The following is a 21,742-nucleotide window of genomic DNA, read 5'->3' on the forward strand; positions in this document are numbered from 1 at the left end:
TCTTGGCCTTCACCTCAAAGTGCACAGTGCCTTTGCCCTTAGTCATCTCCTTGACAGGACGACTCCTGTACTTTGTTAAGGTCGAATCAGCTTCCTGTAGCTGAATCAGCCGATCCCTGTCCACGACAGCAGTTGCAGAACTGTTGGTGACCCAAAGCGGCGTAGTCGTTTTGTTCTTCTTCGCCTGGGCTCTGGTCGTCACAGCGCTTACAACCTGCGGCTGGTCGCGGCGATGCACAGTGGCTCTGTCATCTCGTAACAGTTCGCTGATATCTTCATTCGCGAATGGCAGTGGGTCTTCCTCCTCAGCAGCAGGCTGAGCTGAGCCCATTCTCCATTCGAAATCAGGGTCATCAGGACGTCTCGCACCCCCAATGTTCCCAATTAATAGATCGTACAAGGGCTTCTTCAGGCAGACGGCCTCAACTTCTCCGGTGAAGTATGGAGTATCGATCTGGATCTTTACCACTGGTGCCTTCACGCATTTGCTGTCAGCCATGAGCGTCCACTTGAAGTCACCAGTGAACTTCTCTGTTGGCACCAGATCCTCTTTGACGATGACCCCATTGCAGCCCGAATCTCTGAGAACAGTCACTTCCTGCTTCTCAACAAATCCCTTCGACACGGGCATGTTCGACACTGACACAGCTGCGCTGGCGACGACAGAGATTGACTTGCCATTGGCGAGTAGAAACTGGCCATCAGATATACATTCTTCCACATCCGATGGTGTCGCCACTTGCTCGGCAGCCCTAGGAAGTATGACGCTGCTCGCACATACTTGTTGGTTCGAGCCACTCGTTTGCCTCTTGTTGTCGTAATATCTCCGTCGATGTTCTTGCGCTTTGTCATTGTCATGTCCGTTATTTTTCTTTTGGGGACAGTTTGCGACTCGGTGGCCCTTGGCCTTGCAATGGAAGCACGTTATGTTCTGCCCTTCATTGGATGATGGTGCGGACTCCATTTGTCCCTTGACAGGTTGGTTTCCCTGGTTTCCGCTCTTCTGGAAAGGTTTTGTTGACTTTGACGTCCCCAGGGTCCTTCCATGAGCAATGAGATAACGCTCAGCAGCATCAGTAATGTCCTTCAAACCCCGCAGTTTTTGCTCTTCCAAGCGGGTCGCCAGGTCCTTCGGGCAGGCATTAAGGAATTGCTCCTTCACGATCAAGTCCCGCAGACTCTCGTATGACTGCTCTTCACCTGATAACTCCACCCACTTCTGCAGGTATGACGACATACGCTCCACAAACTGGCTCGGTGTCTCTCCAGACATAGTGTGTGGGCGGGGATATAGCTCAGTTGGTAGCGCGCTGGATTTGTATTCAGTTGGCCGCTGTCAGCGTGAGTTCGATCCCCGGTTCGGCGGAAATTTATTTCAGAGTCAACTTTGTGTGCAGACTCTCTTCGGTGTCCAAACTCCCCCCCGTGTACACTACATTGGGTGTGCACGTTAAAGATCCCACGATTGACAAAAGGGTCTTTCCTGGCAAAATTGCTTTGGCACAGTTAATAATTGTCTACCTATACCCGTGTGACTTGGAATAATAGGCCGTGAAAGGTAAATATGCGCCGAAATGGCTGCAATTACTGGCCGTATAAAATTTCATCTCACACGGCATCACTGCAGAGCGCCTAGAACTGTACCCACGGAATATGCGCGATATAAGCCTCATTGATTGATTGATTCGCGGAAGCGTTGACGGTAGCCCCTTTCAGTGAAGTTGTAGCAACGCAACAGAGCTTCCTTCAGTACATCATAGTCTCTGGCGTCATCGTTTGAGAGTCTAGTGTAGACCTCAAGTGCTGCCCCAGTCAAATGAGTTGAATTGCCCAGTCGTCTCGCTGCCATCTAGCACTCTCAGCGAACCTCTCGAATCTTGCAGGGTAGCAGTCGATCTGGTCCTTCCCGTCAGCGAATGCTGGAAGTTTCGGTGCCCTGTGTAGCATTTGCTGCTGGTTATCTCTTTGGCGTGGTGCCTCGTGCTCATTTTGAATACGCACCATTTCTATCTGGAGCTCTAAGCGCTTCGTCTCCATTTCTATCTGGAGCTCTAAGCGTTTCAGCTCCATTTGCCTTTCTTCACGCTGTGCTTCTCTTTCTTCACGCTCAGACACACGCGGCGCACACGCTGGGTATACGGTGTACGTTCGTCGGCTGAAGTCTAGCGAACACCTAGCGCACACCTAGCGCACATCTAGCGTGCCTTTAAAGGACCAGACCATGCTGTTTTAAAGGTTATTAGAACCACTAACCGATGACTGAAGGTTAGAGAAATGCACCTGAAGATGCCAAAAATGTAAAGAAATTTACCGATTCGTAGCTTTATCATTGTGATTTAATTAAAAACGTTCCGCCAAATTCGTCTGTTACACGAGACTTCGAAATGGCCGCCAGTAGACGAGAACCGGCTGTGACGTCATCTAGTGTCCGGAAACCGAAAGTTACAGCTTACGCTCAAGTGAGCGTTTGCCTACATCGAGCATCAATAACACGCCGAAGGAATGCGTACGGCTGCTGATAGCTATGAAGTATAGTTGTCACCTTTTTCCGATGGGCTTACAACTTCTGCAGCAAGACTGATTAACTGTCTCAAATTGTGGAACGGTCAACACGATGTGCTGTGTTTCGCGACACTTTCTTCCAATGCGAACGCAGTTAAGGTATTAGAACACACCTGAAAGTACGCTGGAGTAGCCTCCCTTCCCGGATTTAGAACGCGTTTCGTGTCGTAACAGATTATCCACGTATTAGCCATATCCGTATGCAAAATAATGAAATAAACATTAGGAAATGTCAGAAGTTTACAACTATCGACATTCTCTATCAGTGCAATAAAAAACAATCGTTAGAACTTGCATTTACGACATGTCGTGCGTGAGAACGTGTCACTGTAAACAAGCACTTCTTGCCTGGCTGAAGAACCATACGAGTCAATCTAAAACAGACAAGTAATGGAAAGCAGTCTGCGGATAAACATAACAAACTGCTGATGAAAAAGTGTGTTCGTCCCTGCTCTGGATAAAAGACATTGGACTGATGACAACGTGGCAGCGTTCACGCGAACAGATTTTTTTCTCAGATTATCGCTTCTACATTTTATTGCACGTACTTGGGGCAGATCAGAATTTCACACTGGAAGATGACAAATTGGTCTTGTGAGTTGAGAACCACATGTTCTTTGCCGACAGAAATCACGATGGGACAAGATGCAGATTGTGTTGAAGAGATGTTTGCAGATTATCGCATCTACATTTTATTGCTCAGATCAATGCACGAAGTTGGGGTAGATCTGAATTTCGCAATACCGGAAGACGACAAATCGGTCTTTTGAGTTGAGAATCACATGTTCTTTGGCGGCAGAAATCACTATGGGACAAGATGAGGATTGTGTTGAGGAGGTTAATACTGACTGACTTTAGATGAAGAGTTCCTAGACCTGGTTTTTGTAGAGAGGCATCATGATGATATCCTGTGTTTTTTTAACGTTCTTGGTGACAACGCGCCAGACTCGCACGAAGATCAAACTCTCGAAGAAAACAAGTTTATCGCTGAACATCGGAAATGTGAAAGTATTACTCTTCTGTCTGATCAGTCTCCACCTTAAATCTACAGGCTACATTATTTATCAGGTAACTTACCAAACCGGAGTGTGTGTGTGTGTGTGTGTCAGTGTCAGTGTGTGTGTGTGTGTGCCCGGTGTGTGTGTGCCGGATTACCACCATTAACGCACCCTTTTGGACTTTTCTACGTAACCTTACTATGCCTGCTGTGACATTCACGAGGATTATTGTGATTCTTGGACAATCGTGTGCCTGTGCTGGACTTGCAGGAAGACAAACTTACGGCGTCGGAACGTATACGTGCTGCCAAGTGTGCATGCCCAGAGCGCAGTGTGAACCGAGAGTGAATGTGTCATTGTGTGGAAGTTTTGCTTGATTGATTTATTCATGATTTAATTTGCCTTTTGGTTCAATAGAAAAATCTGTGTACGTTATACTTTGTATTTTGTGGTGTGATTCGCCCGAGTGCGAGACCCCCATCCCCGAACGCCTCTGTGGGTAGAATTGTATAATTGTGTGAGTAACGTGAGTGTGTAGATGAGAATGTGTAGATGAGAATGTGAAAGTTGCTTTGGACCCAGACACACACAGCAGACTTCAACGCAACAGCTAAGTTTCAGCCTGACAAAGAAATTCGAGTGACACAGCTAAGGGCTGTACTTGTTATTTCTCTATTAAAACAAATGTTTCAAGATCTTTAGGCCAATAAAAAATAAATTGTCTGTTTCTAATAACATGGGTAAACAAAATAGGGTAGGTAGGTAGGGATTTTTAATTTTTTTTGCCAGGATAGAATTCTTCAAAATAACTAAATGACACAAAGAGACAAGACTCGCTATAGATAAATTTATATAAAAAAAAGTAAAAAATGTGACGAAGAATATAAAATGATTGTTTTACCTGGTTTGGAATCTTCAGTAGTAATTGCATAAAAAAAAGTCTGATTATCATGTTAACTTTTTCTTAAAATGGGTGCGCTAAATCCTAGTCTGTTTGTTTTTAATGGACTAAGCAATCCTTGGACTGACAGAAAATATGTATTTTAAAAATGTCCAGTTGCAAATTACTTATTTTTCTAATTGGAAGAGAATATACACTCTTTTGTGTTCAAATGGGTAGGGGGCGGGGGTAGTAAAAGGATCACAGTTCAAGATTGTGCGCGACAAGAGGTGTGTTTCTTTTAACAGTAAAGAGCGACAACTCAACTTGGTATCTAACACTATTTCTGAACACTGTAACCACTGTAACCACTTTAGCACTTTTAATTTATTTTTTCTGTCTTCCAAACTGCTTCTTCTTCTCCTCCTCTTCTTCTTCGTTCATGGGCTTAGACTCCCACGTTCACTCATGTTTTTAGCACGAGTGGATTTTTACGTGTATGACCGTTTTTACCCCGCCATTTAGGCAGCCATACGCCGCTTTCGGAGGAATTCCAAACTTCTAATTCAGCTTCAAAAAATGAGATAAAAAAGGTGTTTTTTTAATTCAACAGTTAAATCACTATGTTGGATATTCTATTTTGCTTCCCTATTTATCTTAAGTTTTTGATCATCTGATTACCTTGCTTTCCTATTTGTAAGATAATATGCACTCTTCTGAAAAATAGGTAGGGGGTGGGGGTAGTAAAAGCATCAAAGTTCAAGATTTTGCGCGACAAGAGGTGTGTTTCTTTTAACTGTGATGAAGAGGGATAACTGAACTTGGTATCTAACACTATTTCTGAACACTGTAACCACATTAGCACTTTTAATTTTTTTTCTGTCTTCTAAGCTTTAAATTCAGCTAATAAAATGAGTAAAAAAGTGGTTTTTTCTGAATTCAACAGTTAAATTACTATGTTGGATGTTCTATTTTGCTTCCCTATTTCTGTTCTGAAGTTTTTGATCATCTGACTACCTTGCTTTTCTATTTGGAAGACAATATGCACTCTTTTCTGAAAAATGGGTAGGGGGTGGGGGAAGTAAAAGCATCACAGTTCAAGATTTTGCGCGACAAGAGGTGTGTTTCTTTTAACTGTGATGAAGAGGGATAACTAAACTTGGTATCTAACACTATTTCTGAACACTGTAACCACTTTAGCACTTTTAATTTTTTTTTTTCTGTCATCCAAGTTTTGAATTCAGCTTACAAAATGAGTAAACAAGTGTGTTTTTTCTGAATTCAACAGTTAAATAACTCTGTTGGGTGTTCTTTTTTGCTTCCCTATTTCTGTTCTGAAGTTTTTGATCATCTGATTACCTTGCCTTTCTATTTGGAAGATAATATGCACTCTTTTCTGAAGAATGGGTAGGGGGTAGGGGTAGTAAAAGCATCACAGTTCAAGATTTTGCGCGACAAGAGGTGCGTTTCTTTTAACTGTGATGAAGAGGGATAACTCAACTTGGTATCTAACACTATTTCTGAACACTGTAACCACTTTAGCACTTTTAATTATTTTTTTCTGTCATCCAAGTTTTGAATTCAGCTTAAAAAATGAGTAAACAAGTGTGTTTTTTCTGAATTCAACAGTTAAATAACTCTGTTGGGTGTTCTTTTTTGCTTCCCCTATTTCTGTTCTGAAGTTTTTGATCATCTGATTACCTTGCCTTTCTATTTGGAAGATAATATGCACTCTTTTCTGAAGAATGGGTAGGGGGTAGGGGTAGTAAAAGCATCACAGTTCAAGATTTTGCACGACAAGAGGTGCGTTTCTTTTAACTGTGATGAAGAGGGATAACTCAACTTGGTATCTAACACTATTTCTGAACACTGTAACCACTTTAGCACTTTTAATTTATTTTTTTCTGTCATCCAAGCTTTAAATTCAGCTTATAAAATGAGTAAACAAGTGTGTTTTTTCTGAATTCAACAGCTAAATCACTCTGTTGGGTGTTCTTTTTTGCTTCCCTATTTCTGTTCTGAAGTTTTTGATCATCTGATTACCTTGCCTTTCTATTTGGAAGATAATATGCACTCTTTTCTGAAGAATGGGTAGGGGGTAGGGGTAGTAAAAGCATCACAGTTCAAGATTTTGCGCGACAAGAGGTGCGTTTCTTTTAACTGTGATGAAGAGGGATAACTCAACTTGGTATCTAACACTATTTCTGAACACTGTAACCAGTTTTGCACTTTTAATTTTTTTTCTGTCTTCTAAGCTTTAAATTCAGCTAATAAAATGAGTAAAAAAGTGGTTTTTTCTGAATTCAACAGTTAAATTACTATGTTGGATGTTCTATTTTGCTTCCCTATTTCTGTTCTGAAGTTTTTGATCATCTGACTACCTTGCTTTTCTATTTGGAAGACAATATGCACTCTTTTCTGAAAAATGGGTAGGGGGTGGGGGAAGTAAAAGCATCACAGTTCAAGATTTTGCGCGACAAGAGGTGTGTTTCTTTTAACTGTGATGAAGAGGGATAACTAAACTTGGTATCTAACACTATTTCTGAACACTGTAACCACTTTAGCACTTTTAATTTTTTTTTTTCTGTCATCCAAGTTTTGAATTCAGCTTACAAAATGAGTAAACAAGTGTGTTTTTTCTGAATTCAACAGTTAAATAACTCTGTTGGGTGTTCTTTTTTGCTTCCCTATTTCTGTTCTGAAGTTTTTGATCATCTGATTACCTTGCCTTTCTATTTGGAAGATAATATGCACTCTTTTCTGAAGAATGGGTAGGGGGTAGGGGTAGTAAAAGCATCACAGTTCAAGATTTTGCGCGACAAGAGGTGCGTTTCTTTTAACTGTGATGAAGAGGGATAACTCAACTTGGTATCTAACACTATTTCTGAACACTGTAACCACTTTAGCACTTTTAATTATTTTTTTCTGTCATCCAAGTTTTGAATTCAGCTTAAAAAATGAGTAAACAAGTGTGTTTTTTCTGAATTCAACAGTTAAATAACTCTGTTGGGTGTTCTTTTTTGCTTCCCCTATTTCTGTTCTGAAGTTTTTGATCATCTGATTACCTTGCCTTTCTATTTGGAAGATAATATGCACTCTTTTCTGAAGAATGGGTAGGGGGTAGGGGTAGTAAAAGCATCACAGTTCAAGATTTTGCACGACAAGAGGTGCGTTTCTTTTAACTGTGATGAAGAGGGATAACTCAACTTGGTATCTAACACTATTTCTGAACACTGTAACCACTTTAGCACTTTTAATTTATTTTTTTCTGTCATCCAAGCTTTAAATTCAGCTTATAAAATGAGTAAACAAGTGTGTTTTTTCTGAATTCAACAGCTAAATCACTCTGTTGGGTGTTCTTTTTTGCTTCCCTATTTCTGTTCTGAAGTTTTTGATCATCTGATTACCTTGCCTTTCTATTTGGAAGATAATATGCACTCTTTTCTGAAGAATGGGTAGGGGGTAGGGGTAGTAAAAGCATCACAGTTCAAGATTTTGCGCGACAAGAGGTGCGTTTCTTTTAACTGTGATGAAGAGGGATAACTCAACTTGGTATCTAACACTATTTCTGAACACTGTAACCAGTTTTGCACTTTTAATTTATTTATTTCTGTCTTCCAAGCTTTAAATTCAGCTAATAAAATGAGTAAAAAAGTGTTTTTTTTCTGAATTCACCAGTTAAATCACTATGTTGCATGTTCTATTTTGCTTCCCTATTTTTGTTCTGAAGTTTTGATCATCTGACTACCTTGCTTGTCTATTTGGAAGATAATATGCACTCTTTTCTGAAAAATGAGTAGGGGGTGGGGGTAGTAAAAGCATCACAGTTCAAAATTTTGCGCGACAAGAGGTGTATTTCTCTTAAAATTTGTGAAGAGGGATAACTCAACTTGTTATTTAACACTATTTCTGAACACTGTAACCACTTTAACACTTTTAATTTATGTTTGACTGTGTTCCATGCTTCAAATTGGGCTTCAAAAATGGATACATAAAGGTTTTTTTCCAAATTCACCTGTAAAATCACTATGTTTGATGTTCTATTTTGCTTCCCTATTTCTCTTCTTCAGTTTCTGATCATCCGATTGTTTTTTTGTTAACATATTCACAATACAATATCACAATTTCTTCAGTAGGGTTTGCGTGAAAAAATCTCATACCTATGCTCAAACTTCAGTCGCTATCTCAAAATTTTGCGCGACAAGCTCTATTCATTTTGTTTTTTCCTGATAAACAAAACACTGAACTAACATAAAAACAAACCTTTAAAACTGCCTAACCACTTTGAAATATGGCCTCAGGTGTGTTCTCCAGCCTTAAGCCGGCAAGAAAACCTGGCACACAAAAAACAGCTGTTGCCTAACGCAGTTCCAGTTCCGACAATTGTTGACCACTCACAGGAGGTCAGAAACAGGATACCAATGTCATCAGAACAATCTGCTTTCACTAAACGCAGACGAAAGGAAGTGAGTACATGTATACTGAATGTGTTCTGTGAGGGATAGGTGTTCTGTGTCACCACCCACCTGAAAGTTCCCTCTCTCTCCCTCTTTTACATTCACCTGGATAATCGATGAGTCTCAGTTTTAATCAGTGTCCGTCCATACACACATAGACATTATTATTATTATTATTATTGTGATCATTTTTATGCGCCTAATCTAACATTCACACAAACACACACACTTACACACGTTGTTATAGTTGTTATCTTCAAGCTTGCATCAATAATTTGCTGTTGTCCTTTTTTCAGATCAGGTTCTGTAATACAGTAATACAAGTACAAATTCATGTTTGCAGACATACTCATAGTGTGTGAGTGTATGTGTGTGTGTGTGTGTGTGAAAAGCACTTTGATACTTAAAACATATGTGTTCTTTGATTTTATTACAAAACTGCAGTCAGAATATTAAGCAGATCTATTCCAACAATACATTTTGATCAGCAGTAAATGTAATGTCAAATTATGAACAACAATCACGTGAGCAGATATATCTAACAGAAACAAATAGTCTGGCAAAATAATACAACCAAGTACATGTACGGACATCATCATCCACATAAAAAAAATTGATTGTAGGAAGAGCACAACTCTGTGTTATTACCACTGCTTCAGTCAAACTGCCAGTTCAACTTAATCTCTGTGGGTTTTTTTTTCTCTCAGAGTAACGTGGTAAAAACAACACCCAGCTGGATTGTTTGATCATGCAGCATGATTTATCCGCATAGAAAACTACTGAAACACCTAAACAGAAATAACAATGTCTACAGAAAAAATCCACTATTTGATTGCTGTCTGTAGTACTCCTCTTGCTAACAGTGGCATTAAAATGATTAAAGGACAAGTCCAAGGTTTTGAAATATCTCCAAAAGCTTGAATATCGAATGCCAAATGTTATAAACATCTCAGGAAAAATATTTTAAAAATTATTAAAAAAATTTTTGTTGTTGTAATTGAACATTTATTATTGGTGGGCTAACCAAGACAAGCCGCCTGGGGTCATGTTGTGGTCACGTGATTTTTGGTTCACTGTGACGTCGGTTCACTGTGACGTCACAGTGTTTGTTTTGGTTCAACCAGCGTGGTGTTCATGCATAGTGATAACTGGGTCCGGAAGAATGCCTCGTAGGTGTGCAGCCGCAAACTGCAAAAACACGCAAACAACAAGCGGCATTTCCTTCCACAGATTTCCTACCAAAAACCTAAGTTTGTTATCGAAATGGGAGATGTTTCCACAGCTAAAGCGTGCGCATTTAAAAGTCTCTGGCAAAAGCAGGTTCATTTGCAATGAACATTTCGTGCAAACCGACTTCATCAACTTTGAGCAAAACAGGTTGGGGTTTCAACCGAAAAGAGTATTGTCGCGATTGGCAGTACCCTCCGTTCAAAGCTGCTTGAAGGTCAGTGTACTTTGATTGTAGATGTAGTAGATGTTTTTTGTTTTGACCATGCACCCACATATTGGTGCGCAGCAAATGTGAATTGGTGCAGATTAGTGTGTCTTGGTCCGGCTATTACTGCTGGATTTCAAAGATGATGTATTGACGTCGAAGCGCCACAGGCAACACTGTTGCATAACGGTCTGAGCTGAGCTGTGGAAAATGGGGGCTGGGCAGGAACAAGAGCGGGTGGGGGTGATAGGGGTGGGGGGTGGCGCGGCAGATTAAGAGTAACACGTTGTCAGTTTTTTGTGTGGAGACATTACACAATATATGTGCCAAGCGTGGGGTAAATATGATCGCAAACTCCAAATGTAAATCCATGACATTGACAGTGTTTGCTTGAATTATAATTCACTATGTATAAAATATCTACTGTAAGCGTGCAGTTTTTGCTACTGAAAGACGAGAGATGTGAGAATCGTGCATGTGATTTGTCTGCATTGACTGAGACACGTACAACCAGCTTATGTGTTGAAACTTACGCATGGATACACACATGATAATATCCATACGTCTTTCAGTGGGTATTTCAATTTTCAATGTTCTGAATAGGTCAATAGACAATACCAGACCAAGCATACTTTCAAATCAAATTATCATTAGACTAAGTGTCTTTCTTCTTTTACTTCCAGAGGAAAAGGGAACTGTCCCGATTCCCAACGGCAAACGATGAGAACAAAAGGACACTCCATAACAAGCCCTGCTGTACTTGCTGCTGTCACGAAAAACCGCCAGTCATCAAATTATTTGCCTGTGCACAGTCAACCCACAGCAATGTGAAAGGTGTACGTACACACACACACACACACACACACACACACACACACACACATTGATACACACACACACACACACACACGTACACACACACACAAACACACACACACACACACACACACACACACACATGCGCGCTAAATATAGAATTTCATGTTTTTATTATGAGCATGAAAGTTGCAAAGGATGAAGTGTTCTTTCTGTTTTAAAGGGTCACAAACTGATGATAAGGTACACCCAGCACCTCTTGTTCACATGAAAAAGGTTGATTTCTGCCAACAGACGGATCCTGAAGAACCCAAAGGAAACCGACAACCGCTAGCAGTGCATGAACATCTTTTCAAAGTTATGGAGGAAGAGCCCGTCAGCGAGTCAGACGAGGAGGAGGGAATGGTGACAGACCGAGAAAACGAGGACTGGGAACTCAGCAACCAATCCGAGGAGAGCTGTGACACAGTTATCACTGGAAGGTACAAGCTTTTGTCATGAATCTTCTGTCGCTGTTTCTTAGTTGAACATGGGGAAATGCCCAATGTCCCGTTTCACGCTTAATCACGAATTTCGCTATATCTCATGTACATTGTTGTAAACATTCCCACCCCCCACGAAAGAAAAAAAAAAGATAAAAAGAAAGAAAAGGGAATTTATGCAACAGATCATGTCCGTATGTGATTGTGATGTATACTATTTCTATGAGGTCTGCTCCTGAAGCAGACAATGTTGTTTTGGAGCAACCCGGATGACACGGGGTGGGGTAAAACAGAGGATGATGGGTACATTATAAATATAGCCCACAATCATCCTGACTGTAAACAGTGACAGCCGAAATATTAGCTGCGTTTTTGAGGAGTAGAAAAGCGACAATAATCCCGGCGAGTATTATTGTTTTTTAAGCTTTTCTGTTTTGATATCGTACCACTATCATGGGCTTTCAATTGAAGTGAAAAACTTCATGAGAGTGGTAGTTATTGTTCTTGCCGATCTGGCATTCACTCATTGTACCCCCCCTCCCCCTTTTTTCCCCTTTCCCCTTTTTCGTCCCCACCTTTTGTTTGTCCCGGTGTGTAGCGTCTGGTTGGTTTGTGTGTACTTTTGGTTTCATGTGGCTATGTTTATGTGTGCTATGTTTTGTACGTGCGTGTTCATTGTTTCGTTTTGACTGACGACTTCTGACATACTTGATGACTTGACTTGACTGAGACGGAATCAGCTTGGCCAGGCTGCCTGACGGACAGACTTACAGACAGTAGGACGATGACAAAAACTTGCTTTGTTCAGCCACTTGTTTTGATTTGTTCGACTTCGTTTTACGACATTGGTTTTCCGGCATTGGTTTTCCGGCATTTGTTTTCGATCATCATTTTTCACTTTGGAATGTCGCTACGACAAATGCAAGTTGTTTGTGTGCTAGATTCAATTACCTTTTTATTTTTTGTAATTCTTTTTGCCTTTGGCTCACGTACACTCAAGGTCATGAATTTATCCAGCTTCGCGGCAAAGCATTTTTATTGCTTTTCGTGCGCTCAAGAATCTAGTTTTTGGATCAAACCAGTTGCTGGCAGTTGTTGAAGTACAGGCGCTTGCGATGTGTTCATAAACACATAGAAAATTAATTGTTGCACTATGTAACTGTAGTGATTTTGTCGTCACATCATGGGCCTGTATGTTGTCACTGAAAGTTTTGAGGTCCACGTGAGACTTTCTTGTGAGTTTTGAAAATCTTGCTGGATAGGTTTTGGCCTCTAAACAGGCATTCTTGCCGTGACCCTCAGGGAGAGAGGAACTCCATCCATCCTCCATCCATCTTCCAAGTTCCATAGTTTTTTCAAAATGTTGTAACTGTAACTGTAAGTACTCTGAAGTGCTATTTTTTGAGAAGTGATGTGCCACAGTGTGATTCATGTTACCAGGGAGCCAAAGGTATTTTTGCTTTTTATATTTAGTCAAGTTTTGACTAAATATTTTAACATCGAGGGGGAATCGAAACGAGGGTCGTGGTGTATGTGTGTCTGTCTGTCTGTGCGTGTGTGTGTGTGTGTGTGTGTGTGTAGAGCGATTCAGACTAAACTACTGGACCGATCTTTATGAAATTTGACATGAGAGTTCCTGGGTATGAAATCCCCGAACGTTTTTTTCATTTTTTTGATAAATGTCTTTGATGACGTCATATCCGGCTTTTCGTGAAAGTTGAGGCGGCACTGTCAGGCCCTCATTTTTCAACCAAATTGGTTGAAATTTTGGTCAAGTAATCTTCGACGAAGCCCGGACTTCGGTATTGCATTTCAGCTTGGTGGCTTAAAAATTAATTAATGACTTTGGTCATTAAAAATCTGAAAATTGTAAAAAAAAATAAAAATGTATAAAACGATCCCAATTTACGTTTATCTTATTTTCCATCGTTTGCTGATTCCAAAAACATATAAATATGTTATATTCGGATTAAAAACAAGCTCTGAAAATTAAATTTATGAAAATTATTATCAAAATTAAATTGTCCAAATCAATTTAAAAACACTTTCATCTTATTCCTTGTCGGTTCCTGATTCCAAAAACATATAGATATGATATGTTTGGATTAAAAACACGCTCAGAAAGTTAAAACAAAGAGAGGTACAGAAAAGCGTGCTATCCTTCTTAGCGCAACTACTACCCCGCTCTTCTTGTCAATTTCACTGCCTTTGGCTGCCATGAGCGGTGGACCGACGATGCTACGAGTATACGGTCTTGCTGAAAAATGGCAGCTACTTGACTAAATATTGTATTTTCGCCTTACGCGACTTGTTTATATTTAGTCAAGTTTTGACTAAATATTTTAACATCGAGGGGGAATCGAGACGAGGGTCGTGGTGTATGTGTGTCTGTCTGTCTGTCTGTCTGTGCGTGTGTGTGTGTGTGTGTGTGTGTGTGTGTGTGTGTGTGTGTAGAGCGATTCAGACTAAACTACTGGACCGATCTTTATGAAATTTGACATGAGAGTTCCTGGGTATGAAATCCCCGAACGTTTTTTTCATTTTTTTGATAAATGTCTTTGATGACGTCATATCCGGCTTTTCGTGAAAGTTGAGGCGGCACTGTCAGGCCCTCATTTTTCAACCAAATTGGTTCAAATTTTGGTCAAGTAATCTTCGACGAAGCCCGGGGTTCGGTATTGCATTTCAGCTTGGTGGCTTAAAAATTAATTAATGACTTTGGTCATTAAAAATCGGAAAATTGTAAAAAAAAATAAAAATTTATAAAACGATCCAAATTTACGTTTATCTTATTCTCCATCATTTGCTGATTCCAAAAACATATAAATATGTTATATTCGGATTAAAAACAAGCTCTGAAAATTAAATATATAAAAATTATTATCAAAATTAAATTGTCCAAATCAATTTAAAAACACTTTCATCTTATTCCTTGTCGGTTCCTGATTCCAAAAACATATAGATATATGTTTGGATTAAAAACACGCTCAGAAAGTTAAAACAAAGAGAGGTACAGAAAAGCGTGCTATCCTTCTTAGCGCAACTACTACCCCGCTCTTCTTGTCAATTTCACTGCCTTTGCCATGAGCGGTGGACTGACGATGCTACGAGTATACGGTCTTGCTGAAAAATGGCAGCTACTTGACTAAATATTGTATTTTCGCCTTACGCGACTTGTTGTTTGTTTGTAAATGTTTTCATGTTTGTGTTGAGAGACTTGGTTCAGATTATGTCAAAGCTGAAGTTTTTCTGGAAAATTTACTTTGAAGAAACCAGTATTCTTTTGGTTTGTAAATGCATTATTTGACTAGTTTCACTTTGAGTTTTCACACTTCAATTCATTGAATTTCCACAGCATTTGAAGGAAGAATTTCAGTGTCAAAAAGGAATGTTTATCTTCTAGTCTTTTGTGTGGAAACCATTTTCAAATTGGTAATTTCTGCTTAGTTGAAGAATATAAATAGCATTTTGCAGGAATTGGTAACACAGGATAACATTTGTTCTGCATTGGCAGTCTGAGTCACTTCTCTCAACTTGTTTGTCATTATCTGAGAACCAAAGTTTGTGCATTCATTGTGTGTCCTTATACTTTTGTATATTGTGTTATTGGAGGTTCTGTTCTGTTGACTAATGCAGACAGTGGCAAGGTGCAAAGTGTAATTTTATGAACAATCTTCCCATATATCTTCTCTGAATCTGATGACGTACATTTTCCACGTAAAGTCAAGAACTATGTTTCTTCATTGATAAAGCCCACTGTATTTTCAAGATAACGTTAAACTGGTTATCAGTACTGCTTGATTCCACCAAGAATGATAAGAAATGTAAAGTAAAGGATAAAGCTTTGGTTTTATGAAGTAGAAACCCATGATAAATATCTTCTCATTGTGGACTCAAGCACTCAATTTTAAGTGTATTCAACTGAAATTAAGTTTGTAGTTAAGACCCCTTATTTGGTTCACTTTTCAGTTAATACCGGATCATCGTCTGTCAAAGTCAAACCTGCCCCAAGTAACCATTGAACATGAATGTCTCATTCAATGAAAGGAATGTCAAATGAGAAATGTTCTACATGATGAAGAAGAAATAACGCTAAATGACACATTGTTGAGCATGAGATGAAGTCTACAAATGTATAATCTACAGTCATGCTCAAGAAATATTCACCAATTTAACGCAGATGTGTTCCGTGTTTATTGACTTAAACTACCCCAACCTACGGGTGTTGACAATCATCGTTTATTCACACACAAGGTCGCCTTCGCTCTCAAAAGCTAGTACAGTTATAGTGTGAAAAACCTTCCTGTACTACTCTGCAACAGTTCTAACCTACTTTTGAAGCGTGGGTATTTGTTCCTTCTGTCAAGATGGTTGAACGTGCTACAGTTTTGTTTGCCGGACACTCGCATGCACGAAGACTTGGGGAATTCCACAAAAAACCTCTGCTTTCAGTTTCAATTATGTCTCCCTTATGAGTATGTTTCTGAGTCATAAATTCACTATCTGATGCAAAAAGTTTTGACAGACCTGAGTTTAGTGGAACTCCCACTCTATGTCCTAAAAAAGATATGTAACAAAATCAAATCTTAGAAATTAGAAAATATATAATAGTGAGGGTAAATTTCTAAAAGTTTAACTTCAAGCAGTTCATTTAACCAAGAAAGGTAGTGAACGTTGTAACACAAGAGGGGGGGGGGGGGGGGGTATATTTAATGTACCCGTTATACATTCATACCGATGCATATCACCACAAACAGTTATTTCTTGAGTCAAATTCATCGATTTAATTTGTATTTCTATTTGCGGGGCACAGGCTATGCTGACCGGCTCACAGAGTATCTGATGCGGGAGTACACCAACAGCCCCAGGACCCTGGAACTAAGTTTGTGGGATCATGTGGACCATGTACCAGACCACCTGGCATCCCAGTGCCATCGTCCCACCATGCAGGAAGCTGTTCAACACAGGGTCACACGATTCCCTCCAGCTGGGGGAGTTTGAACCCCACTCTTCCTCCGTCTGGGAAAGTGTCCCTGATCGTTTTCACGGCACAAGCTGGTAGAGGCACCCTGATGCTTTTGCCTAGAAAACCCCAACACCATCGCACCAGCTGCCTGTAGGCGACATATCTGTATTTCCTGCGAAAGCAAGAAAGAAACAAGTGGTGTAAAGCAATCCCAGAATAACATTGAACGCACTGCATTTTTGTCACAAATATGTGACCCTCCACCACGAAATGAGTCGCATGTCACCTCGCGCGGTTCTGCGCTGGGCTTAATATAAGTCCGGGGAGTGTCTGATAACAGAGTGAGGGTCACCTTAGTCACTGGCTTATAACTCAAAGAGTTTTCGCTCTTTTCTAAAACGGTTTTCACCACTGGATAGAGCATAACAAACTCTTTAGAAAAATGTAAAAATATGAAAATCATGCAAAGGTGACATGTGACTCATACCGTCGTGGAGGGTCACATATAATATAGGCAAATATTTAAAATCTATATATCAATAACCCGTAGCAGGGGCGGACCTAGGGGGAGGGGGGGGGGTTCCTGGGTGCCCGGAACCCCCCCCCCCCCCCCATCCGTTTTTGAGTCACTTGAGAAAAAGTGACTCTATGTAATCGGTCAGTGTTAGTCTGTCCGGCCGGCCGTCCGGCCGGCCGGATTGGACTTTTCTCGGAAACTATCATATTTTGTTTAGTCGTGACCTCCAATGACCTCTACACTTTAACGATGGTTTCGTTGACCTTTGACCTTTTTCAAGGTCACAGGTCAGCGTCAAAGGAAAAATTAGACATTTTATATCTTTGACAAAGTTCATCGGATGTGATTGAAACTTTGTAGGATTATTCTTTACATCAAAGTATTTACATCTGTAGCCTTTTACGAACGTTATCAGAAAAACAAGGGAGATAACTAGCCTTTTCTGTTCGGCAACACACAACTTAACGTTGGGCTTTTCTCGGAAACTATAAAAGTGACCGGGCTCAAATTTTATGTGAACGTGACTCATTGTGTTGTGAATAGCAATTTCTTCCTGTCCATCTGATGCCTCATATAATATTCAGAACTGCGAAAGTGACTCGATCGAGCGTTTGCTCTTCTTGTTTATTTTTTATTTATTTTATTTATTTTTTTTAGTACAAAAATAAAGGGCTTGTGATTTCCTTCCCTCCAAATGCAACATGCTTGAAACTGACGAGAAACTCAAAGGAGAGGCCTCCGATTGACCTAAAAAAAATAAAATTCCTCCAGCATCTGGGGGGCAAAGCCCCCCAGACCCCCCACCAGGGTTTGGCCCCTGGACCCCACCGGGGCCTGAGCAGCCCCTGGACCCCTGCTCCAAATTGGAACCCCCCCCCCCCTTATCCACAACTAGGTCCGCCCCTGCGTAGCAAGAAAATAGATTACAATTTCATACGAAAATCGTATAGAAAGCGTGTGGAGCGATTCCTTGAAAATGATTGCTGAGATCTTCATGAAACTTTGCATCTAAAACACTCCAGAAGATGTCTTCCTTTTTTTTGATAAATGTCAGGCGGAAACCTCCTTTTCTTCATCCATAAATATAAAGATATGACATGTTCACTTTAGAAATTTGTGTTGGAATCTGTTATGTAGGTATACTGTATGCAGGCAGTTATCGGACTATGACCAATGTCCGCCAAGTTCTATTACTGTAGGCTTTCACCAACGATCATCAGCTACACACCCATTCTAAGCAATGAGGTACATTTCCGATGTCAAAACTTAAGAAAATTTAACAAGCTCTAATCATACTGATAATTATGTGGATAGGGTGGATTAATGTATTAGTTAATTATTTGTCAGGGGAGTTACAATTTTGTTCGTCATTTTTTTTAATCGGAGTACACTTGTCGTGGGGAGTAACTTTCTCACGTATGAGTAGAGTAACATATTCGTACGATTTTGTTACTCCGGAGTAAAAATCTCGTAGGATTAATATCGTGCTACACCGGCAAGTAAGAAGTGTACATACTGAAGAATCCCACATCAATTAAATTGTATCTTGAAAAGTTTGTGGGTGGGTGTTCAGTCTTACAATAGGTTTTGTATTTATTTCACACAAATGCTATTGTTTTCCAGTTGCTGTTATTTTCCACTGTTAATGTTTATAATGAAGATTTAATTAGATTCGATGTATTTGTGTCTAGTTTACGTTTCCGATCTGTTTATTTGTGTAATACAATGTACTACGTATTTCACTCTCTTGTCAGTGTAAGAATATGCAAATATATCCGAATGATAATCTTCTGATTTGTGTTGTGTTACATACTCATGCAGATCGAAGTTTAGACGCCCGTGGTCCTGCTTGTACGAATACTATGCGGTCTCCAGGCAGTAGGTACGAAAGCCAGGATGTGCTGTGATGCAGCCTACCTGCTCTTCCAGGCCTTCTACCTTCTGTTTGATTTGTCTGACGTCGTGGCAACACACACACTCAACAGAAGTTGGCATCCGGCAGCAATGTCCGCACTGACACCTGAAACAGTAGATCACTCTGTAATCATAACAGCATGCCCCGTTCACATAGGAGACACACAAAAAAACCGGGTGATTCTTATGTATGCACAAAACTTACCATGCTTTACAGAAACAACACGAACAGTACCATTAGTCGCGGTTTCACAATGCATGCAGTGTTAGTACCCTTCGAGTGAATCTAACAGGGTCGCTTTTTAACACTGACCACACATCGTGACTGACCTGGCCACTGTGAAACAGAAACAATGTCCTGTCTCCTCAAGGTGTTTGAAAATACTCCTGCACTGTCTTTTGAACAGTGTCCCATGTTGCGAAACAAAACAGACCAAACATCAATCAAAAGAAGGGAACTGTTGTGTATGCATTTTTGGATATTTCTGAGAAAGCTTCTTTTGTTAAAACGACTAGCGGTATCACTCCATCACACGATAAACGATCACATTCACAGAATTCGATTTCAGCCTGCTTCTGTTGGAGCCTGGGGAACATAGCCACTACACAATGGTCGCCTCATCACGGGTATCGCGTGTGCGCGCACACACACGCACACACACACACACACGCACACACACACCCACACCCACACCCACACACACACACGCACAAACAAATTAATCTTTGTTCATCACTGAATTATTTATTTTCAGATCTACGATATATCTTCCTAGCTTTTCTGTTGAAATCGGGCACACGCCATTATGCCCCCCTCCCCCACACATCCTCCTATTCAACAGAACGAAGATTGTTTTGAAGAGTACTTCAAAAACATACCGCTTCACTCAAGATTAAATTCTGCACTGATTTATAAAAATAAAAATAAAAACACACGCTTTGTCTGCATCATTCACAACAATCCTTGGTATCGTCCCAGAATTGCCTTTCGTTCATTTTCAATGCCTAATCGAAATGTCCTTCTACCTTTGAAAAAACTATTTCCCAACCTCCCTACTGACCAAACAACATCTCTGGCACGATTTCCTTCCTAAAATAAATACCCAAAATCACCACTTTTAGACCAAAACTCACGTCATTCCGTCGTTTTACAAATCGTATCATGGCAGATCTAAAATACATAAAAAGGTTACAGGGGCATAGGCACATGTAAGGCAATATTGCTGAGATAGATCTCTGAATATTGAAATCACCGCCGCCATTTCAGAAAGCTCCCTTTTACTGTTTTGTGGTTCCATGCATTACCTAAAACGAAGCACTGTGTCTTACTGTCACGAATCAGTGAAAATATCATCAACATCAATGTCATTCTGTACGAGAAAATGGCATTACGCAATTTGACTTACTATCAACATGTTTTGTTGTGTAAACGGGAAAAAAAACCGTGCTTAGAATTCCCAGAGGGGAAAAAGATCGTCAAGTGTAGGCAACACTGCAGATACATTTATTCTGAACTGTACAGTCCCAAGTAAAATATCCAAGTGGTAAGAAAACAAGACGCTTGAAAAGCTCAGCTTAGCATAATCCTGTCATGCTAACTTAACAGAAGCACAAGAACTGATGAGTGGAAAACGCACATGACTTTTGATCTAGCATGCAGAAAATAGCGACAACAATAGTAATCACATACCAGTCAGTGTTGCCGATTCTGCATGCTGGCTCTGTTACGAGCAGCGTCTTGTGGCCTTCTTTCCTCGTCTTTCTTCCGTGGTTCAAACTGGTAGGAAGAACGATAGCCTGGCTCAAACGTGGTCCGTCGTACTCCTCCTCTTCCTCGCTGCTGTAAATACTGTGAGTGGCCATACTTGTTCGAGCAGTGTGTGACGTAGTAAACACGTGTGCAAAAGGTCATGAGCCAAGACTGCGCGCGCGGTGGAACAATTCGGAACAGCAAAAAAAGGTTTCAAAGTATACTTTTGGGGCTTCTGTGTTCATTTTTGGCTCACGTAAGTGTAGCCTATGCGATCGTAACTTTGTCTGTCTGTGCGTGCGTGCGTATGTGCGTATGTGCGTGCGTGCGTGCGTGCGTGCGTGCGTGTGTATGTCTGTGGTAGAAACTCTAACATTTGAAGACGTCACATTACATTGACGTCACATTATGACGTAAGAGGGTTAGACGTCACGCGAAGAAAGTACTGAGAGTCTCGGTCATTATTATTTTGAGCGGGCCGAGACTAGTGTACATGCAGACAGACAGATCTAGATCTAGTGTCTCGCTTTCTTGCACAGTTTCACCTATGCTCTTTCTCTGTGTGTGTGTGTGTGTGTGTGTGTGTGTGTGTGTGTGTGTGTATGTGTGACGGAGTGATTGAGTTTGTGTTACTGTTTGTCGATTTCTTACGTGAGCCTTGATGGCTTCGCCTCTTGTTACACATACAATTGTGGTTAATGAATTAAAAGTGTCAACGTATCAAAAGTGACCCTAAACCTTGGACTTTTCCTTTAAAACTAAGCTATGCTCTCTTGGTGGGGGGAAAGTGTTCTACGTACTTTTTGTGTCTACATAGGCCCAAAAAAAACTATGCAATGTTTCAGATTTCCTGACCCACCCTATGTTTTTCCTCCTTATCCTGGACTGTTTTGGACCCTTACAAAAATGTACTTCCAAAATGACAAATCTTAATTTTGCAGGCTTACAAGGAAATTGACTCTTCT

The 21,742-nt window shown here is 40.4% G+C and overlaps 1 protein-coding gene across 2 annotated transcripts; it reads right to left on the bottom strand.

Moving 5' to 3' along the window:
• Window positions 1-16,399: 16,399 nt before the first annotated feature.
• LOC138976196 (uncharacterized) lies at window positions 16,400-21,533 on the bottom strand. 2 transcript variants are annotated; one of them, XR_011458898.1, is made up of 3 exons: window positions 20,718-21,533; window positions 18,927-19,133; window positions 16,400-16,768 (listed from the first exon to the last, which is right to left on the bottom strand). XR_011458898.1 is itself a non-coding variant. In XM_070349042.1 (3 exons), exons 1-3 carry the CDS (start codon window positions 20,888-20,890, stop codon window positions 16,589-16,591), a joined length of 456 nt encoding a protein of 151 aa, XP_070205143.1. In that variant the 5' UTR covers window positions 20,891-21,518; the 3' UTR covers window positions 16,400-16,588. The 2 variants fall into 2 exon arrangements, 1 of the variants encoding a protein (XP_070205143.1); XM_070349042.1 differs by having other exon boundaries at window positions 19,031-19,133; window positions 20,718-21,518.
• Between the last annotated feature and the right edge of the window lie 209 nt (window positions 21,534-21,742).

This window comes from Littorina saxatilis, linkage group LG9 (assembly GCF_037325665.1).
Source record: "Littorina saxatilis isolate snail1 linkage group LG9, US_GU_Lsax_2.0, whole genome shotgun sequence".
Lineage (NCBI taxonomy): Eukaryota > Metazoa > Mollusca > Gastropoda > Littorinimorpha > Littorinidae > Littorina > Littorina saxatilis.

What these genes read in the sequence shown, in the direction of transcription:
- LOC138976196 (XM_070349042.1), bottom strand. Translation starts at nt 20,890, where the DNA reads ATGGCCACTCACAGTATTTACAGCAGCGAGGAAGAGGAGGAGTACGAC. An exon ending in AGAATCGGCAACACTGACTG is followed by an intron (nt 19,134 to 20,717) that starts GTATGTGATTAC and finishes CTACTGTTTCAG; the next exon opens with GTGTCAGTGCGGACATTGCT. An exon ending in TAGAAGGCCTGGAAGAGCAG is followed by an intron (nt 16,769 to 19,030) that starts GTAGGCTGCATC and finishes TTGCTTTCGCAG; the next exon opens with GAAATACAGATATGTCGCCT.